The 21069-nt window shown below is 40.6% G+C and overlaps 1 protein-coding gene across 1 annotated transcript in view; it reads right to left on the bottom strand.

The window, feature by feature from the left end:
* The window catches only part of LOC127632013 (neuronal PAS domain-containing protein 1-like), a 67795-nt gene that overhangs the window by 22263 nt on the left and 24463 nt on the right, over positions 1-21069 (bottom strand). Inside the window, exon 4 of the mRNA XM_052110466.1 lies at positions 7603-7670. Within this exon, the coding sequence (XP_051966426.1) occupies positions 7603-7670 (68 nt within the window). The remainder of the gene's footprint in view (positions 1-7602; positions 7671-21069) is intronic.

Here is a 21069-nt window from a genome sequence, read left to right as displayed (position 1 = left end):
CAACTATTTGATCCTATTCAGTTATTGTTTGTTCCTTCTTATTTTGCTTTATTGGGAATGTCTCTATTGCCATGTTCATTTTTATAGCTTCTTTTTTTTTGTTTTTATTTTTCTACTGCAGGAGCTGGGGTCCCACGGCCGGAGTGCTTTTCCTTGTGGTGGTTGTTCTTCTTTATCGTGTGCAGTGTACACTTTGTGTGTGATGGTGTGATTCGACTGCACGGGTGTGTGTGCACGTGAACGTGTGCCTCGTAAAACCGAACTCCACAGTGATTCCTGTCATTGGGAGCCCCCCCCCGTTATTATTTGGTATTTGCTTTACAGATATATATAATTGCTATTTTGGCTTGTGTGTGTTTCTTTGATCTGAAGTGGGGTTGTTAGTGTTTGATATGGATCTTAGTGTCCAACATTTTTAATCACTTTTGTATTTTTGTATTGTACTCGCGTCTCTCTTGTCTAACTTTATGAGGGAACCGAACCTGTGTGGTTTACTCAATGTTTGAGTATTTTCCCTGGGGTTAACTCCTAGGGTGGCGTAGTCTGACTTTTATTTATAAATCAACTTGAGCTTGTGTCTCGAAACTGCACCCACTCGTCACATTCGGATGAGTCCAAATTAATTATGCCACAAATGCTGTTGATTGAGCTTAACTTGCATTGAACCCAGAATATTCCTTTAAGTGATGTTTTTCATTTTGAAAGTGGGTTAGCACCGCTTTTAAACCAACGTATGAAGCTTTGTACCATCAAAAGTTGAACTAACTCCAAAGATATACAAGGTTATAGCAAGTTGTTTGGTAACAGACAAATAAACTACTTTTGCCTTATTAAAGAGACAGTTCACCAAAAAATGACAATTCTCCCATGCGCTGATTTTGCTTTCTCAAGACATTGTAAACAAGCTTCTCTGAATTCATGAACATGCATAAGGGTGGTTTTCAGTTGTTTCTCAACAAAACCTATCGGGGGGTCTTCAGAAGACTTAGATTATGATGCACAAAAAATATTTACTTGAACTAAATGAAAAATTAACTACTTTGACACTTTTGGGTCCTTTTTTAATTCATAAAGTGATTCACTATGTTATTGTATTGACATCAGTGAACCGGAAATAATTTAAAATCTCCATTTATGCTCTGCAGAAGAAAGAACGTAATACAGGTTAGGAACAACATAAGGGTAGGAAATGACTGACAGAATTTTCATTTTTGGGTGAACTTTCCCTTTAAGACAATCAAAGCAGATTTACATGGTGACGTTTACACACAGATGATCAGGCAACAGGTTGGGTGCTTCTCGTGTGCTGTACTTTTCTAATCAACGTTATTAACCTTGTAACTATGCAAATAAGAACGCTAACACAGGGTTTACAAATGTAAAGTGTGAAATCTCTAAATCTGATTATCCATGATTAATTACCAATGCAGAGTAAAATATAACAATGTGAAAATGGAACACCACTGACATCAATCATGTTACGGACATGAGCAACAGCATCAAAGCACCAAAACAACACCAGATGACATTTGATTTCGAGAGAAAACTAAAATCCACATCACTTTAAATTAAACTCTTTTCCACCAGAACAGCTTTTAAAGCCATATGTAGGATTTCAGGTGAAAACTATAAACCCACCCCATTAAAAAAACTCCTTTAAATATTAATAATAATTTTTATAGCATGATTACTCAAGTATAAGGTGTTGGAGTGATGGCTGCTGGATATGGGGTCTGTCTAGATTTGATAAAAAATTACTTTTGTTATGAAATAGGGAGTCAGGAGAAGGCAGACGGGGGATGCGGATCCAAATGCGGTTTTATTGTAGGTAAACACATAAGTAACAAAAGGTAAACACAAAGAAAAGTCCACGATGGGAAAACAGGAAACTTAAACACGATGAAACAGACTAAAACACGATGAACACAACTCAGAACTCGGGCAGGGAACACGTACCAGGCATGACAACATTCCACAAATGAACACAAAGGAAAAACCCCTCAAAGGGGAAATAAACATAAAACTAGAAAATACGGGCAGGGGAAACATTCCAGGCTAACAACATACAACAAACGACAAGGAGTGGAAAGCAAACAGGGTTTATAAACACAGACACAATGAAGACTAAACGAGACACAGGTGAGAACAATGATGAGTGCAGGCAGTGAGGGAGGCCGAGAATTGTGGGAAATGTAGTTTTAGACAAGGACAGTGAAACACGGGGCGGACAACAAGGAAAACGTGACATGGAGCGTGAACGGTGACGGGTGAAATGGAAAACACGGAGTAGACAAGGACACATGACATGAACGTGAATAGTGAGACACAGAACACAGGGTAGACAACAGAGGAACGTGACATAACCCCCCCCAAAAGGACCGGATTCCAGACGGTCCTAACCAAAAAGACAGAAATACCAAAAACAAAAAATTACCAAGGAGTGAGGGGATAGACCGGGGGGGGGAAACAGACAGACGAAAGGGAGCACAAGGGACACAGAGACCATCCAAGGAGGCACAAGGGACAATTAGGCTGTCCATGGGGGTAAGAGGGGTAATTAGGCAGTCCATGGGGGCACAAGGGGCAATTAGGCAGTCCACGGGGGCACAAGGGGCAATTAGGCAGTCCGCGGGGGCACAAAGGGCAATTAGGCAGTCCACGGGGGCACAAGGGGCAATTAGGCAGTCCATGGGGGCACAAGGGGAAATGAGACAGTCCACAGGGGCACAAAGGGAAATGAGACAGTCCACGGGGGCACAAAGGGAAATGAGACAGTCCACGGGGCCAATTAGGCAGTCCCTGGGGGCACAAAGGGACAGTTTTAGGAGGCCAGGGAGGTATCGACCAGGCAGGGACAGGTTTAGGTGGTCTGGGAGGTGTCGACCAGGCAGGGACAGGTTTAGATGGCCTGGGGGCTGGCCATAAGGCAAGGGCCGGTTCAGGGGGCCTGGGAGGAGGCCACAGGACAGAGGCCGGTTTTGGTGGCCTGGGAGATGGCCGTGGGCCAAGGGCCGGTTCAGGGGACCTGGGAGGTGGCCACAGGACAGAGGCCGGTTTTGGTGGCCTAGGAGATGGCCGTGGGGCAACGGCCGGTTCAGGGGGCCTGGGAGGAGGAGTGGCCACTGGGGAGGCCGGCGGAGCCGCGTGAGGTGGAGCCAAGGAGGACCTCTGAGGCGGAGCCGAGGGAGGCTCGGGAGGCGAAGCCGAGTGCGGTGATGGCTTAGAAGGCTCAGAAGGCGGAGCTGAGGGAGGCTCAGGAGGCGGAGCCGAGGTAGGCGGTGCCGTAGGAGGCCCTAGGAGCGGAGACCTGGAAGGTTCTGGAGTCTCTGGGGGCAGAGCCGTAGGAGGCTCGGGAGGCAGAGCCGTAGGAGGCTCTGGAGGCGGAGCCGTATGAGGCTCGGGAGGCTCTGAGGGCGGATCCATCGGAGGCTCGAGAGGCGGAGCCATAGGAGGCTCGGGAGGCGGAGCCGTAGGAGGCTCTGGAGGCAGAGCCGTAGGAGGCTCGGGAGGCTCTGAGGGCGGAGCCGTAGGAGGCTCAGGAGGCTCTGAGGGCGGAGCCGTAGGAGGCTCAGGAGGCTCTGGAGGCGGAGCCGTAGGAGGCTCGGGAGGCGGAGCCGTGGTAGGCTCGGGAAGGGGAGCCGTAGGAGGCTCTGGAGGCAGAGTCGAAGGAGGCTTGGGGAGAAGAGCCGCAGAAGGCTGAGCCGAAGGAGGCTCGGGAGGCGGAGCCGTGGAAGGCTCGGGAGACTCTGGAGGCGGAGCCCTGGGTGGCTCGAGAGACTTGAGGGGGGAACCCTGGGAGGCTGGAGAGACTTGAGGGGCGGAGCCCTGGAAGGCTCGAGAGGCTTGAGGGGCGGAGCCCTGGAAGGCTCGAGAGGGAGGGGCGGAGCCCTGGAAGGCTCGAGAGGCTTGAGGGGCGGAGCCCTGAATGGCTCGAGAGACTTGAGAGGCGGAGCCCTGGAAGGCTCGAGAGGCTTGAGGGGCGGAGCCCTAGAAAGCTCGAGAGGCTTGAGGGGCGGAGCCCTGGAAGGCTCGAGAGACTTGAGGGGTGGAGCCCTGGGAGGCTCGAGAGACTTGAGGGGCGGAGCCCTGGGAGGCTCGAGAGGAGCCCTGGGAGGCTTGGGAGACTTGAGAGGCGGAGCCCTGGGAGGCTCGGGAGACTTGAGAGGCGGAGCCCTGGAAGACTTGAGAGGTGGAGCCCTGGGAGGCTCGAGAGACTTGAGAGGTGGAGCCCTGGGAGGCTCAGGAGGAGGAGCTCTGGAAAGCTCGGGAGGCAGAGCTCTGGAAAGCTCGGGAGGCTCGGAAGGCGGAGCTCTAGGAAGCTCGGAAGGCGGCGCTCTGGAAAGCTCGGAAGGCGGAGCTCTGGAAAGCTCGGGAGGCTCGGAAGGCGGAGCTCTAGAAAGCTCGGAAGGCGTAGCTCTGGAAAGCTCGGGAGGTGGAGCCGAGCAGGCGTGGGCTCTGGCTCGCAGACCGGGGCAGGCATGTGCCGGAAGGCGGAAGCCCTTTGAAGGGTGAGGGTCAAAATCCCTTGTCTCTTCAGATATATCAATACATATATATATATATATATATATATATATATATATATATATATCCTTTTATATCAATATCTATCTGTATTCTGTTGCTTAACTTCTTTAATAAAGTGATGAATTAACTATATGCATGATCACATAATCAATTCTATTTTCTTATGCATAACTGAAATATACTTTGAATCATATATGTGTTGAATGCTAACTAGTCTCTTTTAGGAACATTCCAGAGACTTTCTCTCTGTCCTGCACGTAGGCTGAAGGTCTTTTGGGGATAAGCTTATCTGTGATGCTCTGGGAGAATGCGTTAAACATAGGTTCCAGATGCATTCTGTGTTTGATTGTTACCTTTCCATGACTAATTATATGGTTTTAAGTCCTATGTAATAATACCTGAATAGTAGAAGTGTGATTTTCTCTTATTATTTCTTTAGGGAAGAAATGTATGTTATTTCTACCCCTCTCCTCTGCCCGAGGAGTGAATATTTTATCTCTCTGTTTTGGTTTAAATGGCCTGATAACATTGTGTCTGGCTCTCTGTGCCCAGAGAAGAACTGTCGTTCGTCAGTGTTTTGTGTGTGCGTTTGACTTTCTACCCAGGTTTTGAACCCAGGGATGCACACCAGGCTGACTCGAAGACGCCCCGCGACCATTTGCGAGGTCACTTCAGATGTAAATCTCGGGCTCGGACGACAAGTGCGCTGATTAATGTTGATAGGCCGCATAGCTGTCTATATGTTGTGACTTTATGGTCCTTTAGCCAATCAGGAGTAAAATAATGGAATGTACGTCCTTGCAAATGGTATAATTGATGTAAGATTTTGTGTAAGGTACGAGTTGGCTTTCAATCTCCTCGTGAGACTTTGCCGCTGGCTCTACCAATTTCACTGCAGACTATACTTCAGTAAATTTTTGATTCTTTAATTGAACTTCTCGACTCCTGGTCTTCTTTCTCCATATCTGATCCGGGTCATAAATGTTATACCCCTAACACCGTCTTCTCTCCCTCCTCCGGGCAGACGAAGTGGGCCGCGCTGGCTCGTGGAAGGCGACTGGCGTGAGGGTCAGTTCGCTGACAGGTGGAGCTGGTGTTACAGGAGCCGCCGGAGGTGGTTGAAGAGACTCCACTGTGGATGGCGAAGTAGGGTCCTTCTCAGCAACGCCCACGGTTAACGGCGAGCCGCAGACCCGCAAAGTCATCTCCACGAAGCTGCAGAGAGTCCACTCGTGCATTGCCGGTGGCAACCACTCCCTCAATGAGGCGTTCAGGTTGCCCCTGAAGTAGACCACCAGGGCAGAGTCCGGGAAGTCGGAGACGCTAGCCAGCTTGAGAAAGTCGCCAATGTGGAACACCGCCGGTCGGTCCCCTTGTTTTAAACACAGCAGCCGATAGTTTGCCTGTTGGACCGCTGGATCCATTTTGGGTCGTTCGTTCTGTTATGAAATAGGGAGTCAGGAGAAGGCAGACGGGGGATGCGGATCCAAATGCGGTTTTATTGTAGGTAAACACATAAGTAACAAAAGGTAAACACAAAGAAAAGTCCACGATGGGAAAACAGGAAACTTAAACACGATGAAACAGACTAAAACACGATGAACACAACTCAGAACTCGGGCAGGGAACACGTACCAGGCATGACAACATTCCACAAATGAACACAAAGGAAAAACCCCTCAAAGGGGAAATAAACATAAAACTAGAAAACACGGGCAGGGGAAACATTCCAGGCTAACAACATACAACAAACGACAAGGAGTGGAAAGCAAACAGGGTTTATAAACACAGACACAATGAAGACTAAACGAGACACAGGTGAGAACAATGATGAGTGCAGGCAGTGAGGGAGGCCGAGAATTGTGGGAAATGTAGTTTTAGACAAGGACAGTGAAACACGGGGCGGACAACAAGGAAAACGTGACATGGAGCGTGAACGGTGACGGGTGAAATGGAAAACACGGAGTAGACAAGGACACATGACATGAACGTGAATAGTGAGACACAGAACACAGGGTAGACAACAGAGGAACGTGACAACTTTATTCAAATAGTGATAGTGTTGTTTTTTACATCAGTAATGTCCTGACTATACTTTGTGATCAGTTGAATGGCACTTTGGTGAATTAACACAGGCAAGAGTGAGACGTAGAGTGGGCACTGTGTTTGAAACGGAGTGATGTTGTAGCAGTGGAAATATATCAAGTGATGAGTTCAGTATGCAAATGAGAGTAGACGGGAATGGTGGAAATAAATTCAATTATCTGGTTATTACTGACAGAGGACAAGACAAAGAATCATAGGGATTTTAAGAAGTGTTATTTGATTTCAATTAGGACCTTAAGTGGAGGTGTTTTTACTACAGCACAGCACTGATATTGTTGTTTCTATCTTTTACAACTTTTTCTTTTTTAACTTTATTTTTCACTGGGGTCAGAAGGGTAAAATTCCAGTACATAGGTAGCGGGCACATTTTTTTCTATTTATTTATATATTTATTTATTTTTTACAATATCAAGTTTAAAATGTATTAATATTATTGTATTAACATACACCATGTTCTCACTGGTGTCCTAGTAACCACAGGTGTAGTTCTTCACATTGACAACCAGTGTCCAAACTATTGTTTATATTGTAAGGTATATCTATTGTTTTCTAAAAAAATATTTAAAGCCTAACAAACTTCTTTTGTTAAAAAAAAAATATATATATATATATATATATATATATATATATATATATATATATATATATATATATATATATATATATATTGAAAAGTGTGCTTGTGCCATCTTTTTTTGGTTAGATTTTGTTTTTGTTTTAACATTCATACATTAAGTGTGACTTAAGTGTCCAAATAATTTTTAGACACTGCAACAGCATAACATACATAATATTACATTAAAGGTAATCTGTACGTTATTCCAAACTTTTGGCCGCCAGTAAAAAAATAAATAAATACAAATATTTTATCCACATAATGGATAATTAAGACTGACATTAATAACAATGACTTACACATATGTAAAATAAATAAATGGTGAAATACTGTACACTGGAGTGTACGTTTACCTGTAGTAGATGAGCTCCCAGGTGCTGCTCAAATATGTCTGTGGTCAATGAATGACTTGTTCTTCTCACTACACCAAAATAAGACATGGACACAAATGAAAAGACTTTAGGAAAGCAATCCCAATATGTTCAAACAAGTTTCAAACATGAGTTAAATGTCTTTATACCTTATTTGCATAATAGATAATAATGTTTACGTTATTTATCACACAATGTAATTAATCATGCTTTTTATGCAGTGAAATTTATATTACCTTAACAATAGATCAATAATTCACAAAAATTGGTCATAAATGTAACTGAAATAAAATGAATAATAATCATGAATATTTTTGAATCGCTATGTCAAAAAAGCATTTACTGTACTAAGAACTTACATATGAATAGACATAAAATTAAAAATAGTATTAGGGTGAATATTATTTGATCATAGCAATAAAAGGCAACTCCTACCGCTCTGACATAAACGTATATTTTGTACAAAATATTCTCATCAACATTACGGAAGCACTACTATTAGATTAATATACAGGACAAAGAAATTGCTAATATGCTAAAACAGCTTTCAATACACCCTCCCACTTCCTCACTGGTGTTTCAGAGAGACTTAAAGACAGCGAGTGTCAGATCCGCTGCTGCTTATTTGAGCTGGTAACACAGACAGAGACATGCTAATACACCCTCACAACACAATAGCATTCTGGACCACCTGTCATCACAAAATAAACACATTTTAAAATCACATATATGACATTCGAGGAGCATTTCAAACAAGCCTCATTTGATCTTGTTCTCTGAAAACCCTGTTGAAATTCCCTGCACTCACAGCAGGTTGTGTGTGTGTGTGTGTGTGTGTGTGTGTGTGTGTGTGTGTGTGGCTGGGATGATTGTGGAAATCAATAACTGTTTTGAGAGGACTATGACAGGAATGTTCTGAGTTACTGCTAAACAAGAGAAAGACTGCAAGTCTCTTTACAGTTTCTTCTCTTTATTGTTCCCACCATAATATACTGTAAAGGCTAAAGCATACTCTATGCAAGCTCTGTACGCGACATGAGGAATTACATTTTCCATGATCTTTTAACACATTGTACTATAAAACATACTGTAAGTTTCAGAACTCAAAACTTCCTCCTCACTGGAAAAAGAGCATTTGTTGAAACCAAGCTGCCAAAACAACTTGTTCTCTACGTCCTCCACATTGTGACGTCACAGTGTGGTAGATGTTTGCATCTGACTGCCCTTCAGAGAGTAATTTATCCCGTTTGGAACACAGTGAATGAGAGAGCTGGTCAGTTAAGGGCAGAGAGCCAATCATAGCAGTGGGCGTTTACTGTCAAGTCTTAAAGGAGATGTAGCACTAAAACCAAGCTTTCTGACAGAGGGTCAGATTAAGGGTGGAAAATGATCATGTTTTACTAAAATATGACTGCTTTTTGTTCACAAAACTTCACTAATATTATAAGTGAACCTGTAGGAACATATTAAAATATAAAAAAGCAGCAAGTACACATTTGCAGATGCGAGCGCAGATGATTGAGCATAACCTATATAACGAGCATTATTGCGTTACTGTGAGATAAAAACTCAGTACTCAAGATGGCAATAATAGAGTTACATTTAAAAGTCTGTGGCATTAAACTGGCTTTGATATTATTCAGGTAAGTTGCTATAAATATAATTACTTTACATTAATTGCATAATATTGTTCTCCTAAAATTATTGCTCCGCCATGACTGTAGTTGACTTGAAAGAGAAAACTCGTCAAGAAAGCAGACAGTTCACACTTATGTCACTATAGCGCCCCAAGTGGCAATGTTGAGAATGCAACATGTACATGTGTTGTGTTATGAATTGCGGGTTGATACATTTAAAAGCAACTGTGCACAAAATTTAGTTTGGTTAGGTAGAAGCGTATGTGTTCACTGCTCGCGTAGAGCATGTTTCGGCCTTAAGTATATTCACTTGTTAGCAATGTGTTGGTCAAAATTATGTAGTTGCGCAAAGTGTGTTTCTGGCCTAAGTGTTTACTTGAAAAAGAATAAACATCCGGAAGAAGCCTTATGTCTCACTTTTCAACAGATATGAAAGGAATAGTTAATCGGTTTTTTTTTTGTCTGTCTATGTTTTGAGGAACACAAACTAGTCATTTACCAGAATTTCCAAGCTGCTCTTTTCCAAAAAAAAGTATGTTAATGGGGTCGGGGCGGTTGGGCTATAAAAATGGGACAAAAAAGCAGCATAAAAATAGTCCATATGACGTGCACTATATTCCAAGTCTTCTGAAGCCATAAAATAGCTTTGCGGCAGAGTACAATAGCAAATTTAAATCATTATTCATTGAAAATCTTCCTCTCTGCTGTTGCTCTCTAATCTCATTTACAATATTGCATATTAATAATGATGCATCAAATTCTAAGATATGCAAGAACCAATTGTGTGTGGCATTTATGCTGTTAAATCTGGATCAACATGTCTTGACTAGTCACATTTGAATATGGAGAAGCACAAATGTGATTAGAGACCTACTGTAACAGCGAGGGGAAGATTTTCAGTAATAACGACTTTGATTTTGAACTGTTCTTCTCACAAAGTTAACATATGACTTGAGAGGACTTGGAATACAGAAAATGAGTCATATGGACTACTATTATAACTTTATGGTGCTTTTTGTCATTTTTGGACCTTGACAGCATCTGTCCTCAATCAGTTTCAATGACTACGTTTACATGGCCACCAGAAAGCAGCTTATTGCAAAAAACCAGCCTTCATGTTTACATGGCATTTCAGAATGCCACTTTCTTTTTTTTAGTGCATGTAAATGTGATCAGTGTATGAAAAACAGCACCATTCTTGGAAACATCTTCTTTTTGTTTTCCAAAAGATAGAAAGCCATAAAGGTGATTAAATGACGACAAATTCACATACAAAGGTGTCTCTACACCCTAACCACACACCCGAAAAAGCAGTGGCGCTATTAAAATGGGGTCCCCTCAGAGGAATATCAATGAGTCTGCCCCATTCAGAGGCCTGAAAAGGGGGTTTGTCGAAGAGGACGGGATCACCACTCAGTACGTGTGGTGTGTATGGGTGTGTGTGTAAGGTAGGAATGGGACACAGAGCACCGGTTGTTCATCTTTGGGGGTTACATGCACATAAGGGACTGAATAGCTTAGCACCCCCCCATACACCATACAATCACAGAGGGTCTTCCCACAGAGGCTGTGAGTGATGCAGTCCAGCTTTTGGGCAGGGCTGACAGGAGCCATACTGCCTGATGGATGGATAATGGCCAGCCCTCATTTCCCAAAGTCAGCCACAACAGCAAAGGCTAATGTGAAGTCGAACTGGGCCCAACAGAGTGGAGGGTGAGAATGATGACATTGTTTCTCAGCCTTGGGGTAAACAGGATCTATTAAGTAAAGCAAATCAAACTTTACCGGTGTGTAGTTTTAATGGTTTGTTGCTTCATATACACTGACTAGCAATACACTGTGTGTTGTGTACACAATACACAATACACAAAAATACATTATGTTGTAGGTCTTTTTCCTTTTTTTTTTGGTAAATTAATTTGATTATATATAATATTATCAGCCTGATCTCATGAAAATGACATGACAATGGCAACATTTTTGCAAAATGCCATTACGTGGTTCATAACACGCATCACTGCAGTTCCGAGGTTAAATGTTCACAAAGTGGCGCTAATAGAGAGTTAAATGTTCTGTTCGAGCATCTCATTTTGGTTCTGTCACATTATAAATAAAGTGTTTAGTGAAAAGTAGATTGAAACTTTGAAATAGACGTCTGCATTCAGAGTTGTCCTCTGTCCAGCTGCGTTTGAGCTGCGTCTTTGTGAAAATTATCGCCGTACAAGTAGGCTGCTTCATACTAGTACTAGTGCTTTGATGACCATTCTGTGAGGAAAAGGGTGAAAAGTGTTTATACTCATGATTTGTGTGAAATAGAATAAAAGTCATAGTTTTTTGGTGCCTCTAGTGTTCATTACACCAACGATACATACAAGCCACGTAATAATAATTTAGCAAAAATGTAGGTATAGTAACATGATTCTATGAGAGTAGAATGGTTTTACTGAATATTAGAAATTGTCTCACTTATAGTTTTTCTATTTTTATTTCTCTAGTGGAATATTAGGAGAAACATTTGAGGCAAAGTTGATATTTTAAGGGAACACAGCAAAGATATCCAGTGTCTCCTTCAACCTCAGAGCAATAAAACTGCCTCTGGACAATGCCAACATACCAAAATCTGCAATGAAAAGTCCGAAATTTCAATAGGAACATTTCTCATCAACTTCTTCCAAGACCACATCATATGAACTGTCCTAAATTCAAGGCAAATTAAAATCAAGGCTTGACTTTTGGGTCAGCTTTGAGGATCTTCTCGACATTAACGTTCCACCACAATAAAAAACGAAAGGACTAAAGTAATTATGCTTCCTTCCTTCCTAGCTTATATTCTCTTTCATTTATTTGCTCACTCTCTCTCTTACCCCTCCTCCGCCCCTCCTTCAAGAGGAAAACCTTTTAACCAAGTTAGAAGGTTACTATGGGAACTGCAAGGCTGGCCATTCATTCTGCGTTAATTTGCTCAATCCAGTTGGCTGATGGGAATCGTAGGCCGATCACCTAGCAACTTGTTTGCAGGGTGGTGGATAAACCCCCCAGCCCACCTCGTGGATGGAGACAAGAGGAATGAGTCTCAGACAGATGGAAAGTGAGGGAGAAAACATCTCCTGTCACAACATCCCTCTCCACTGCAATTATCCTTTAACTCTGACTGCCATCCGTCCCTCCCTCCCTCTCTCTCTCCCTCTCTCTCTCAGCCGTTACCGCTCTACTAGCACGGTCGAACATAATTTGAGTGCAATTAACATCCCTTAAAAGCCCTCAGTGCTTTAAATGCTTGGAATTAAGAGAGAAAGACAGACACTGAGAACTGGCAGAAGGGAGAGTAAGACAAACGAATAAAAGGAGAATGCTAAAAGAAAGTGTGACAGAAAGATAATAAGACTTGGACAAAGAGCAAAATGGGTTAAAACGTCAGAAATTCTTAATTTCTCAAAACCTCAAAAACTGTAATAAAATAACATTTCACAAATACTTTTATCTAAAGCAACAATTAACATTCAAGGTATTCATGCATTAAATTGAATTTGAACCCATGTCCTAGCATTGCTAGCACCTTGGTCTACCAGTTGAGATACAGGAGCCAAATATTTTGTGCTACAATAGTCAATCCTTATAATACTTGATGTTAATAGTTATATTAAAGGAACTGTTCCCAAGAATGAAAATTATTTTATATTTTATTCACCCTCTAGTTGTTCCAAACCCATATAACTTTCTTATGCAGAACACACATGATTTAACCTCTATTGCAGTCTGTCTTTTCGATACGTGGACATTTTGTTCTACAACATAACCCTACACACAAGAACATTACAGCATAACAATCTACACACAAGGGATGCCAAGCGACAGGAATGAGTGCGATCGACAGACCCCACCTCCAGATCAAACCTGTAACGAGTCAGGAAAGAATGGAGGATCTAAGTGTGACGTCTTTAATAAACAAAAGAAAACCAGGAGGTGGGAACCAGCTGAACAGTAAACGTAAGGTTTAATGTAAAACTCAAATTAAATCAACATAAGTCAAACCGACACAAACAATGCTGCCTCGTGCATCTCTCTCTCTCTCTCTCTCTCTCAAACCAGCGTCTCCGGCTGCCCCTTATCTCACTTTCCTGCTGATCAGCTGATTCATTGTGCTCCGTCAAGGCCCGGCCATCCCTCCTACCTCCCAGGTTTCGGCACCACTGTAACAAGTAAAGGACGGACAAGGAGGAGGTGGGACCAGCTGAACATTAAATGTAAGGTTTAATGTAAAACAACTTAAAATAACTATTAACATAATTCAAACAGACACACACAACGCTGCCACATGCGTCTCTCTCGAACCGCCATCTCCGGCTGCCCCTTATCTCACTCTCCACCTGATCAGCTGATTCATCGGCAGCCATGCTCCATCACGGCCCGGCCACGCCCTCCTCCTCGTCACACCGGCATTTAAAAATAATGTTTTCACTCCGGAACAATTGAAAGGGCCTTTGTTCCCATTGTTTTTGTCGCAAAACAAAAAAAATTGTTTTGCGTTTTCTTTCCTTGAACCGTTTTAAGTCCCGGCAAGATTTCACCGAATATTTGTTGTGATGTAAATTTTTTACTGAAAAATTCAATTTTGTTTTTTTTCTCATCAAAGTCATCCTTTCAACCTTTCAAAATCAACATTTAGAAGCTTTATGACAAATAATATGACACAAAAGTGGTGTCACATGGACTGCTTTTATAATTTATGAGGAACTTTTTGTCCTTTTTAAAACTTAAAAGTGAGTTACTATCCACTGCCATTGAATAGACGGTCATATGGGTTTGGAAAACATGAGGGTGAGTAATTGATGAAAGAATTACAATATTTATTTGAACCAAAACTTTAATATTAGGGTTGTTGACTTGTTCCCTAACACAAAGTATGAGCATTAGTAATGGTGATGAACCTTACTGTGTAGTGAGTAAACACCAATAACTAAAAGAGAACAGTGTAATGTACTTGATCCGCACACACTGCGGGCTAATCCCAGGAGATCAGCAGTTACAGAAATACTCAAACCAGCCCATCTGGCACCAACAATCATGCCATGGTTGAAATCACTGAGCTAAAATTTTTTTTCCCCCATTCTGATGGTTGATGTGAACATTAACTGAAGCACCTGACTCGTATCTGCATGATTTATGCACTGCACTGCTGCCGCACGATTGGCTGATTAGATAATCACATGGATGACTGTTGGTGCCAGATGGGCTGGTTCGAGTATTTCTGTAACTGCTGATCTCCTGGGATTTTCATGCACAACAGTCTCTAGAATTTACTCCGAATGGTGCCAAAATGGTGCTCACTCATCCAGTGAGCAGCAGTTCTGCAGATTGAAATGCCTTGTTGATGAGAGGTCAACAGAGAATGGCCAGACTGGTTCAAACTGACAAAGTCTATGGGAACTCAGATAACCGCACTATACAATTGTGGTGAGAAGAATATAAACTCAGAATGCTATTCTGAGATGCTGGTTGGCGCTGTTTTGGCAGCATGAGGGGGACCTACACAATATTAGGCAGGTGGTTTTAATGTTGTGGCTGATCGGTATATATGTGCATGTATCATTTTAAGGGCCATAGGTCTAACGGTTTGACATAAAAGGTTTAATCACCCCATTATCCATAAAGACAGTCATTCCTCTGCCGGAGCATGCATAACTACACACTCACACACACATACACACAACGTATACTGTACATACTCTATGCACGACACGTACGGAGATATGAAATGTCACTTTTTTTGTGTTAAAACCATTTTACTTCTTGTAACTCATCGTCCCTCCATTACTCCTCTTCTCCCCCTCCTCCCATCCCTTGTTCCCTCTCTCTTCCTCTCTTTCACTCTCGCCCCGTGTGAAGGTCATGCAATTGATTTTCCTCTGTCTATTCATTTTTCAGTCCTGTTTTTGAAACGTGGGAAGCAGACTAAAGCCATACTCCCCTAACAGCACACATAGGCTCCCCTCCCCCTGCTCACAACGCTCACACCCACTGGCTCCGCCCACTCTGAAGACTGGGTCCGGGTTCACATTTCAGCAGTGCAGTTACAACTATGTACCATTACCGTACCAACCCAGCTCATTCCAACATACCAGTTTCCAAACATGATCACACAGGAAATCAACATGTTGCTTCCGAATGTTTATGTATCCTGAAATCGACCTTATTCTGCCATTTTTACATCATTCAATTTTTACATTAATTCAAAGGTGTTCACCTTTCCCTGTTGTGCAACTATTCTTTGATATACGGTTTCTGGTCCCATGAAAACCAGGAAGTAATTGCGTTCACATAAACAATGGTTTGTTATTTAGAGGCTGCACTTTCGCTAAAAAACGTTTTGTCTCCACTGACGGTTACGTTTAGGGTTTGGGTTAGGGAGTAGGGTTAAAATATGTATTCCTGCTAACTGTATTACATCATTTACACCAAAAACTCACTTTTGGCACTACTCCACCACCGTGGACATTTCCCCCTGAAACTGGAGCTTATCCATTCCTAACGTTTAACAATACTTCCAGCTTCTGCCAGTAGGGGCAGTGATTTGTTCACAGTGAGGTCTGACTATTGTGGTTTCATCGATTTCAGATTTACATGCCACTAAATATTGGGTGGTGCTCGGTCAGAATGAACTGCATCAAAGTCATTTCATATCCATTGTAATTTTAACTTCAATGTAAAGACTTGTAATCCTGGTTACTTTCACATGATATGTGCAAGGGTGCTTGAAGGGCCAAAAAACAACAAATCTATCCATAAAACACTGTTTGCATGAGGCAAACTACACCCACAGGATATTGGTAATGCATAATCAAAAGTTCATCCATCTAAACTGTAAAAAGTGGTAACCTGCAACCTGTTACCTCGAGGAGCTACAGTATTTCTACTTGATCTAACCCTTAAAATAAAAATTCTGGCTTAAAGGATTAATTCACCCAAAATGAAAATTCTCTCATTTACGCACCCTCATGCCATCCCAGAAGTGTATGACTTTACACGTCTTCTGCAGAACACAAATGAAGATTTTCATAAGAATATTTTAGCTTTGTATGTCCATACAGTGAATGGGTGCCAAAATTTTGAAGCTCCAAAATCCACATAAAGGCAGCATAAATGTAATCCATACGACTCCAGTGGTTGAATCCATGTCTTCATTAGCGACACGATAGGTATGGGTGAGAAACAGATCAATATTTAAGTAATTCTTCCTATTAATTCTCCTCCTGCTCAATCAATCTCCACTTTCACTTTCACATTCTTCTTCTTCTGTTCTTGGTGATTCACATTCTTCTTGCTTATCGCTTCCTAATGGGCAGGGAGGAGAATTTATGTAAAAAAAATAAAAAAATTATATTGATCTGTTTCTCACCCACACCTATCATATGGTGTCTGAACACATGGATTTGGAGGCAAGTGAATTACTTTTATGCTCCCTTTATGTGGATTTTAGAGCTTAAAACTTTTTCCACGTATTCACCATTTTTTGCCACCTTGCATTGTATGGACCTACAGAGCTGAGATATTCTTCTAAAAATCATCATGTGTGTTCTGAAGAAGAAAGAAACTCATACACATCTCAGATGCCAGTAGGGTGAGTAAATCACAAGATTTCCTTTTTGGGTGAACTATCCCTTTAAGGAAATGTATTCAGGCTGATTCAGTGATAAATAATATTTCTTATCTGCTACACCTAGGGGTGGCCCATTAACAGCATCCACCACCCTATTCTCCCAAATCGACGTTTGCGGGAAGAGCACATCAAAACGCGTTGAGTGGGAGCAACAGTGAAACTGTTTGACCTGGGAAAAAGTCAGCCAATGGGCCCAGGAGTACCTTAATGCACCCTGTTGATATGAATTAAACTATTAACTTAGATGTTACCACATGAAGCACAGTTTTTAGGTTAACATTGTTTTCAGTGTAGAACAGTCTCATCAAAAGAATGAATTAGGATGAATTACACTCTACAGCTCAAACTGACATAAGTTAATAATATATAATGTATGTAATTGCTTTAACCAAAATATGAGCTTCATATTTCTGCTGTTTTTTTGACTTTCAACAAATACTTAATGCCGATAATCAAAATACTGGTGCCATAAATATATATATATATATATATATATATATATATATATATATATATATACCTACAAAGATACCACTATCTGATACAGTTAGTAAGTCTATGAAGTACATCATTTCATTAGTGGCTAAAGACTGCCGTGGCTTTTCTGTGTCGTTTTATAGTTTTTATTAATAGTTTAATTATGTATGAGCTGGTATTAATGAACGTGACCTTTATACAACAGATAAATATGCCGCATGGGATGTCTAATTAACTAATTCTTGTAAAACAGAAATTAAATGGATAATTCAACCAAAAATGACAACTCTGTCATCATTTACTTTTGGGTGATTTAACATCAACCCTCATGTTCATTCAAACACGTATGACTTTCTTCTTTGGAATATAACAGGAGATGCTAGGCTAGCCTCAGTCACCATTCCCTTTCACATTAAAAAAGAAGCATTGAAAGTGAATGGTGACTGAGGCTAACATTCTGCCCAACATCCTCCATGTTTTGCATCGAAAAAAGAAAGTCACTTACACATACTTAAATAATAGCCTACTATGCATCAATATACTGGCGTCGATTATCTCTACCCACTTACACTTATATCATAGTTTCCCTCTATTCACTTATTCATAGGTGCGTTAATCCACACAAACACACTCACAAATTCACACATCGATTTTTTTTCCGAGGTGTTTCCCCTCAGTAATAATAGTAATTGCACAACCCTTGTAATTACACTCTAATCGTTATGTAGTTAATTTCTACAATTATAAATCACACAGATACTTTTTTCGACTCTTTGTGTGGTTTTATTATTATTATTATTATTTATTTCAAGCATACAATAATATAAATTTACAGTATGTACCACATACAACAATAACCATGAATTACACTGTTGATCAAACAAATAAAACTTCAAACCAATATAACTTCGCTGCTTGAAAAGGAGTGGGTTAAAGTTTACCACTTATCGATTCCCACCCCTTCTTTCAACTCTTAATACATTAATTTACTTTCTTTGGTATTATCCTCTTATTTTTTTATTTATTTATATATATATTTTTTTTTATTTTATTTTTTTATTTCAAAACACAAGCTCATATTTCATCATACATTTATACACTATTCTTGCAACAAAAATTTCTAACTTAACCAACTCATTTTTCTTCATTTTTATAACGTTCAAAAATCTTTTCTTTAAATCGTTTCCTAAATTGTTTTATATTTGAACATTCCTTAAGCTTCTCATTTAAATTGTTCCACAGTTGCACCCCTTGTATGGAAACACAAAAACTTTTCTTCCTACTATGTACCAATGGAAGTATGAAATTAAATTTTCCTCTCAACCCATGTCCTCCTTCTCTCCGAATAAATAACTTTTGTACATTTTGAGGTAAATCATTACCCTTTGCCCTATATAGAATTTGCACAGTCTGTAAATCCACCAAATCATTAAATTTTAGTAATTTGGAATCCTTAAAATATGTATTGGTATGATCCCTATAACCTGCCCCATGAATGATCCTTAAAGCTCTCTTCTGTAAAATGACAATTGGCTGAACTGTTGTGATGTAATTATTTCCCCACATTTCTACACAATAAGTAAGATATGGCAAAACTAATGAGCAATAGAGTGTCCATAACGACTTCTGATTTAGAACTTGCCTTGCTCTCCCAATTATTGCTATACTCCTAGAAACCTTACTCCTAACATGACTAATGTGAGGTTTCCAGTTCCCTTTATTGTCAATTATGACTCCTAAAAATTTTATTTCAGCAACCTTTTCAATGTTCACTCCATCCAACTTTATTTCAATTTGCAAATTATTTCGACCACTGCCAAACATCATTAATTTTGTTTTCTTTACATTTAATGATAATTTATTAGTATCAAACCATAATTTAATCTTCTCTAATTCCTTATTTGTCTCCTGTACTAGCAACTTAAGATCAATGCCAGAGCAAAACATATTAGTGTCATCAGCATACAACACTAATTTCAGTACTTCTGACACTTGACATAAATCATTAATATAAATAAGAAACAATTGCGGGCCTAACACCGCCCCCTGTGGGACTCCACAAGAAATTTCCAGGCATTCAGAATAATAATCTCCCAATTTCACAAACTGCTTTCACTGAGTCAAATAACTTTTTATCCAGTCTAATACCTTTCCTCTTATATCCCATATCGCTCTAATTTTCTTAACAAAATTTCATGATTAATGGTATCAAACGCCTTTTGTAAATCAATAAATATTCCAATAGTATGCCTTTTGTTATCTACAGAACTTGATATTTCTTCTATAAAATCTAACAATGATTCCTTTCCCTTTCTCTTTAGATATGCTATCTATTTGTGGTGTGTGGAGACACAGGCTCTGTTCCAAAAATGAGTGAGCGGCCTACCTAGACAGCATTTTTAGGCACAATAGGATGGTCATAAAGGCAAAAGCTCCAAAAGTTAGGGAGCACAATAGTGCTACCTACTAAGACACTTTAGTAGGTAGCCAAAATTCTAAGGGGGCGTTCAAAGAGGATACGTTCCTGTGTTGCATCAGGTTTAAAAAACAAATTATATGGTCTATGTACTCATTTGTATCTTTGACCATTATGCTGCACTACACTCTGTTTTCAGGGTCTCGTGCATGAATGTCGCATTTCTAAGACTCTATGACAAGTTATAAATACACCCCAATTTCGAAAAAGTTGGGACATAAAGGAAAATGCTAATAACAACAAAAAGGAGCCATCTGTAAATTGTATTCACCCTGTGCTATTTTGAAAGCACTACAAAAACACATTATTTGATGTTTTACATATACATTTTTTTATTTATTTTTATATATATACACTAATTTCAAATCAGATGATTGCAACATGATCCAAATATGTTGAGACAGTTGAGTGTTTACCACTGTGTAACCTCACATAATAACACTTATTAAGCATTTTTCCCCATTCATCCATTATGCAGGTCTTCAGCAGCGCAATTGTACGGGGTCTTCATTGTCATATTGTGCGCTTCATAATCACCACTCATTCTCAATTGCAGACAGCTCAGGACTGCAAGCAGGCCAATCTAGCACCCACACTCTCTGGTTATGCAGCAATGCACTTGTAGTCCAGGCTGTATGTGCCAAGTAATTTTTATTTGTATAGCGTTTTTCACAAAAAAACATTGTTACAAAGCAGATTGTCTGGATAAACACCAGTGTGGAAGTGAATAGAGGGGAAACTAGGATATACGTTTGAGCGTTTAGAGATAAACTACACCAGTGTTATGGTTTTCGACGCCATGTGGTTTGGTGTTGTCCGTCTGGAAAACTACTTCTGAATGCGTGTGATCTTCGATCCCTCAGACATCACTGTCTTAAAAACCGTCATTCGTGTGTAATGGATATCATAACATGGACTCAAGAATACTTTGTTTAACTCTTAGTCAGTCAACACTATGAACTGCTACATCCACAGGTGCAAGTTAAGGCATTACCATGCAAAGCAGAAGCCGTATATCAACACTGTCCAGAAGCACCACTGACTTCTCTGGGCTCGTCTCATCTGAGAAGGAATCATGTTTTTGTGAAAAACAGCCATTGTGTTCTCTGGACCAAAGAGGAAAAAGAACCATCCAAGTACTTCTTTCATTCACTATAAAGTGAACTATTTTACCCAAAATTTGGGCAGATGGACAGGCAGAC

Source organism: Xyrauchen texanus, chromosome 38, assembly GCF_025860055.1.
Source record: "Xyrauchen texanus isolate HMW12.3.18 chromosome 38, RBS_HiC_50CHRs, whole genome shotgun sequence".
Classification (NCBI taxonomy): Eukaryota; Metazoa; Chordata; class Actinopteri; order Cypriniformes; family Catostomidae; genus Xyrauchen; species Xyrauchen texanus.
Note: the sequence above shows the minus strand (reverse complement) of the source record. Positions and strands in the feature narration are given on the sequence as shown.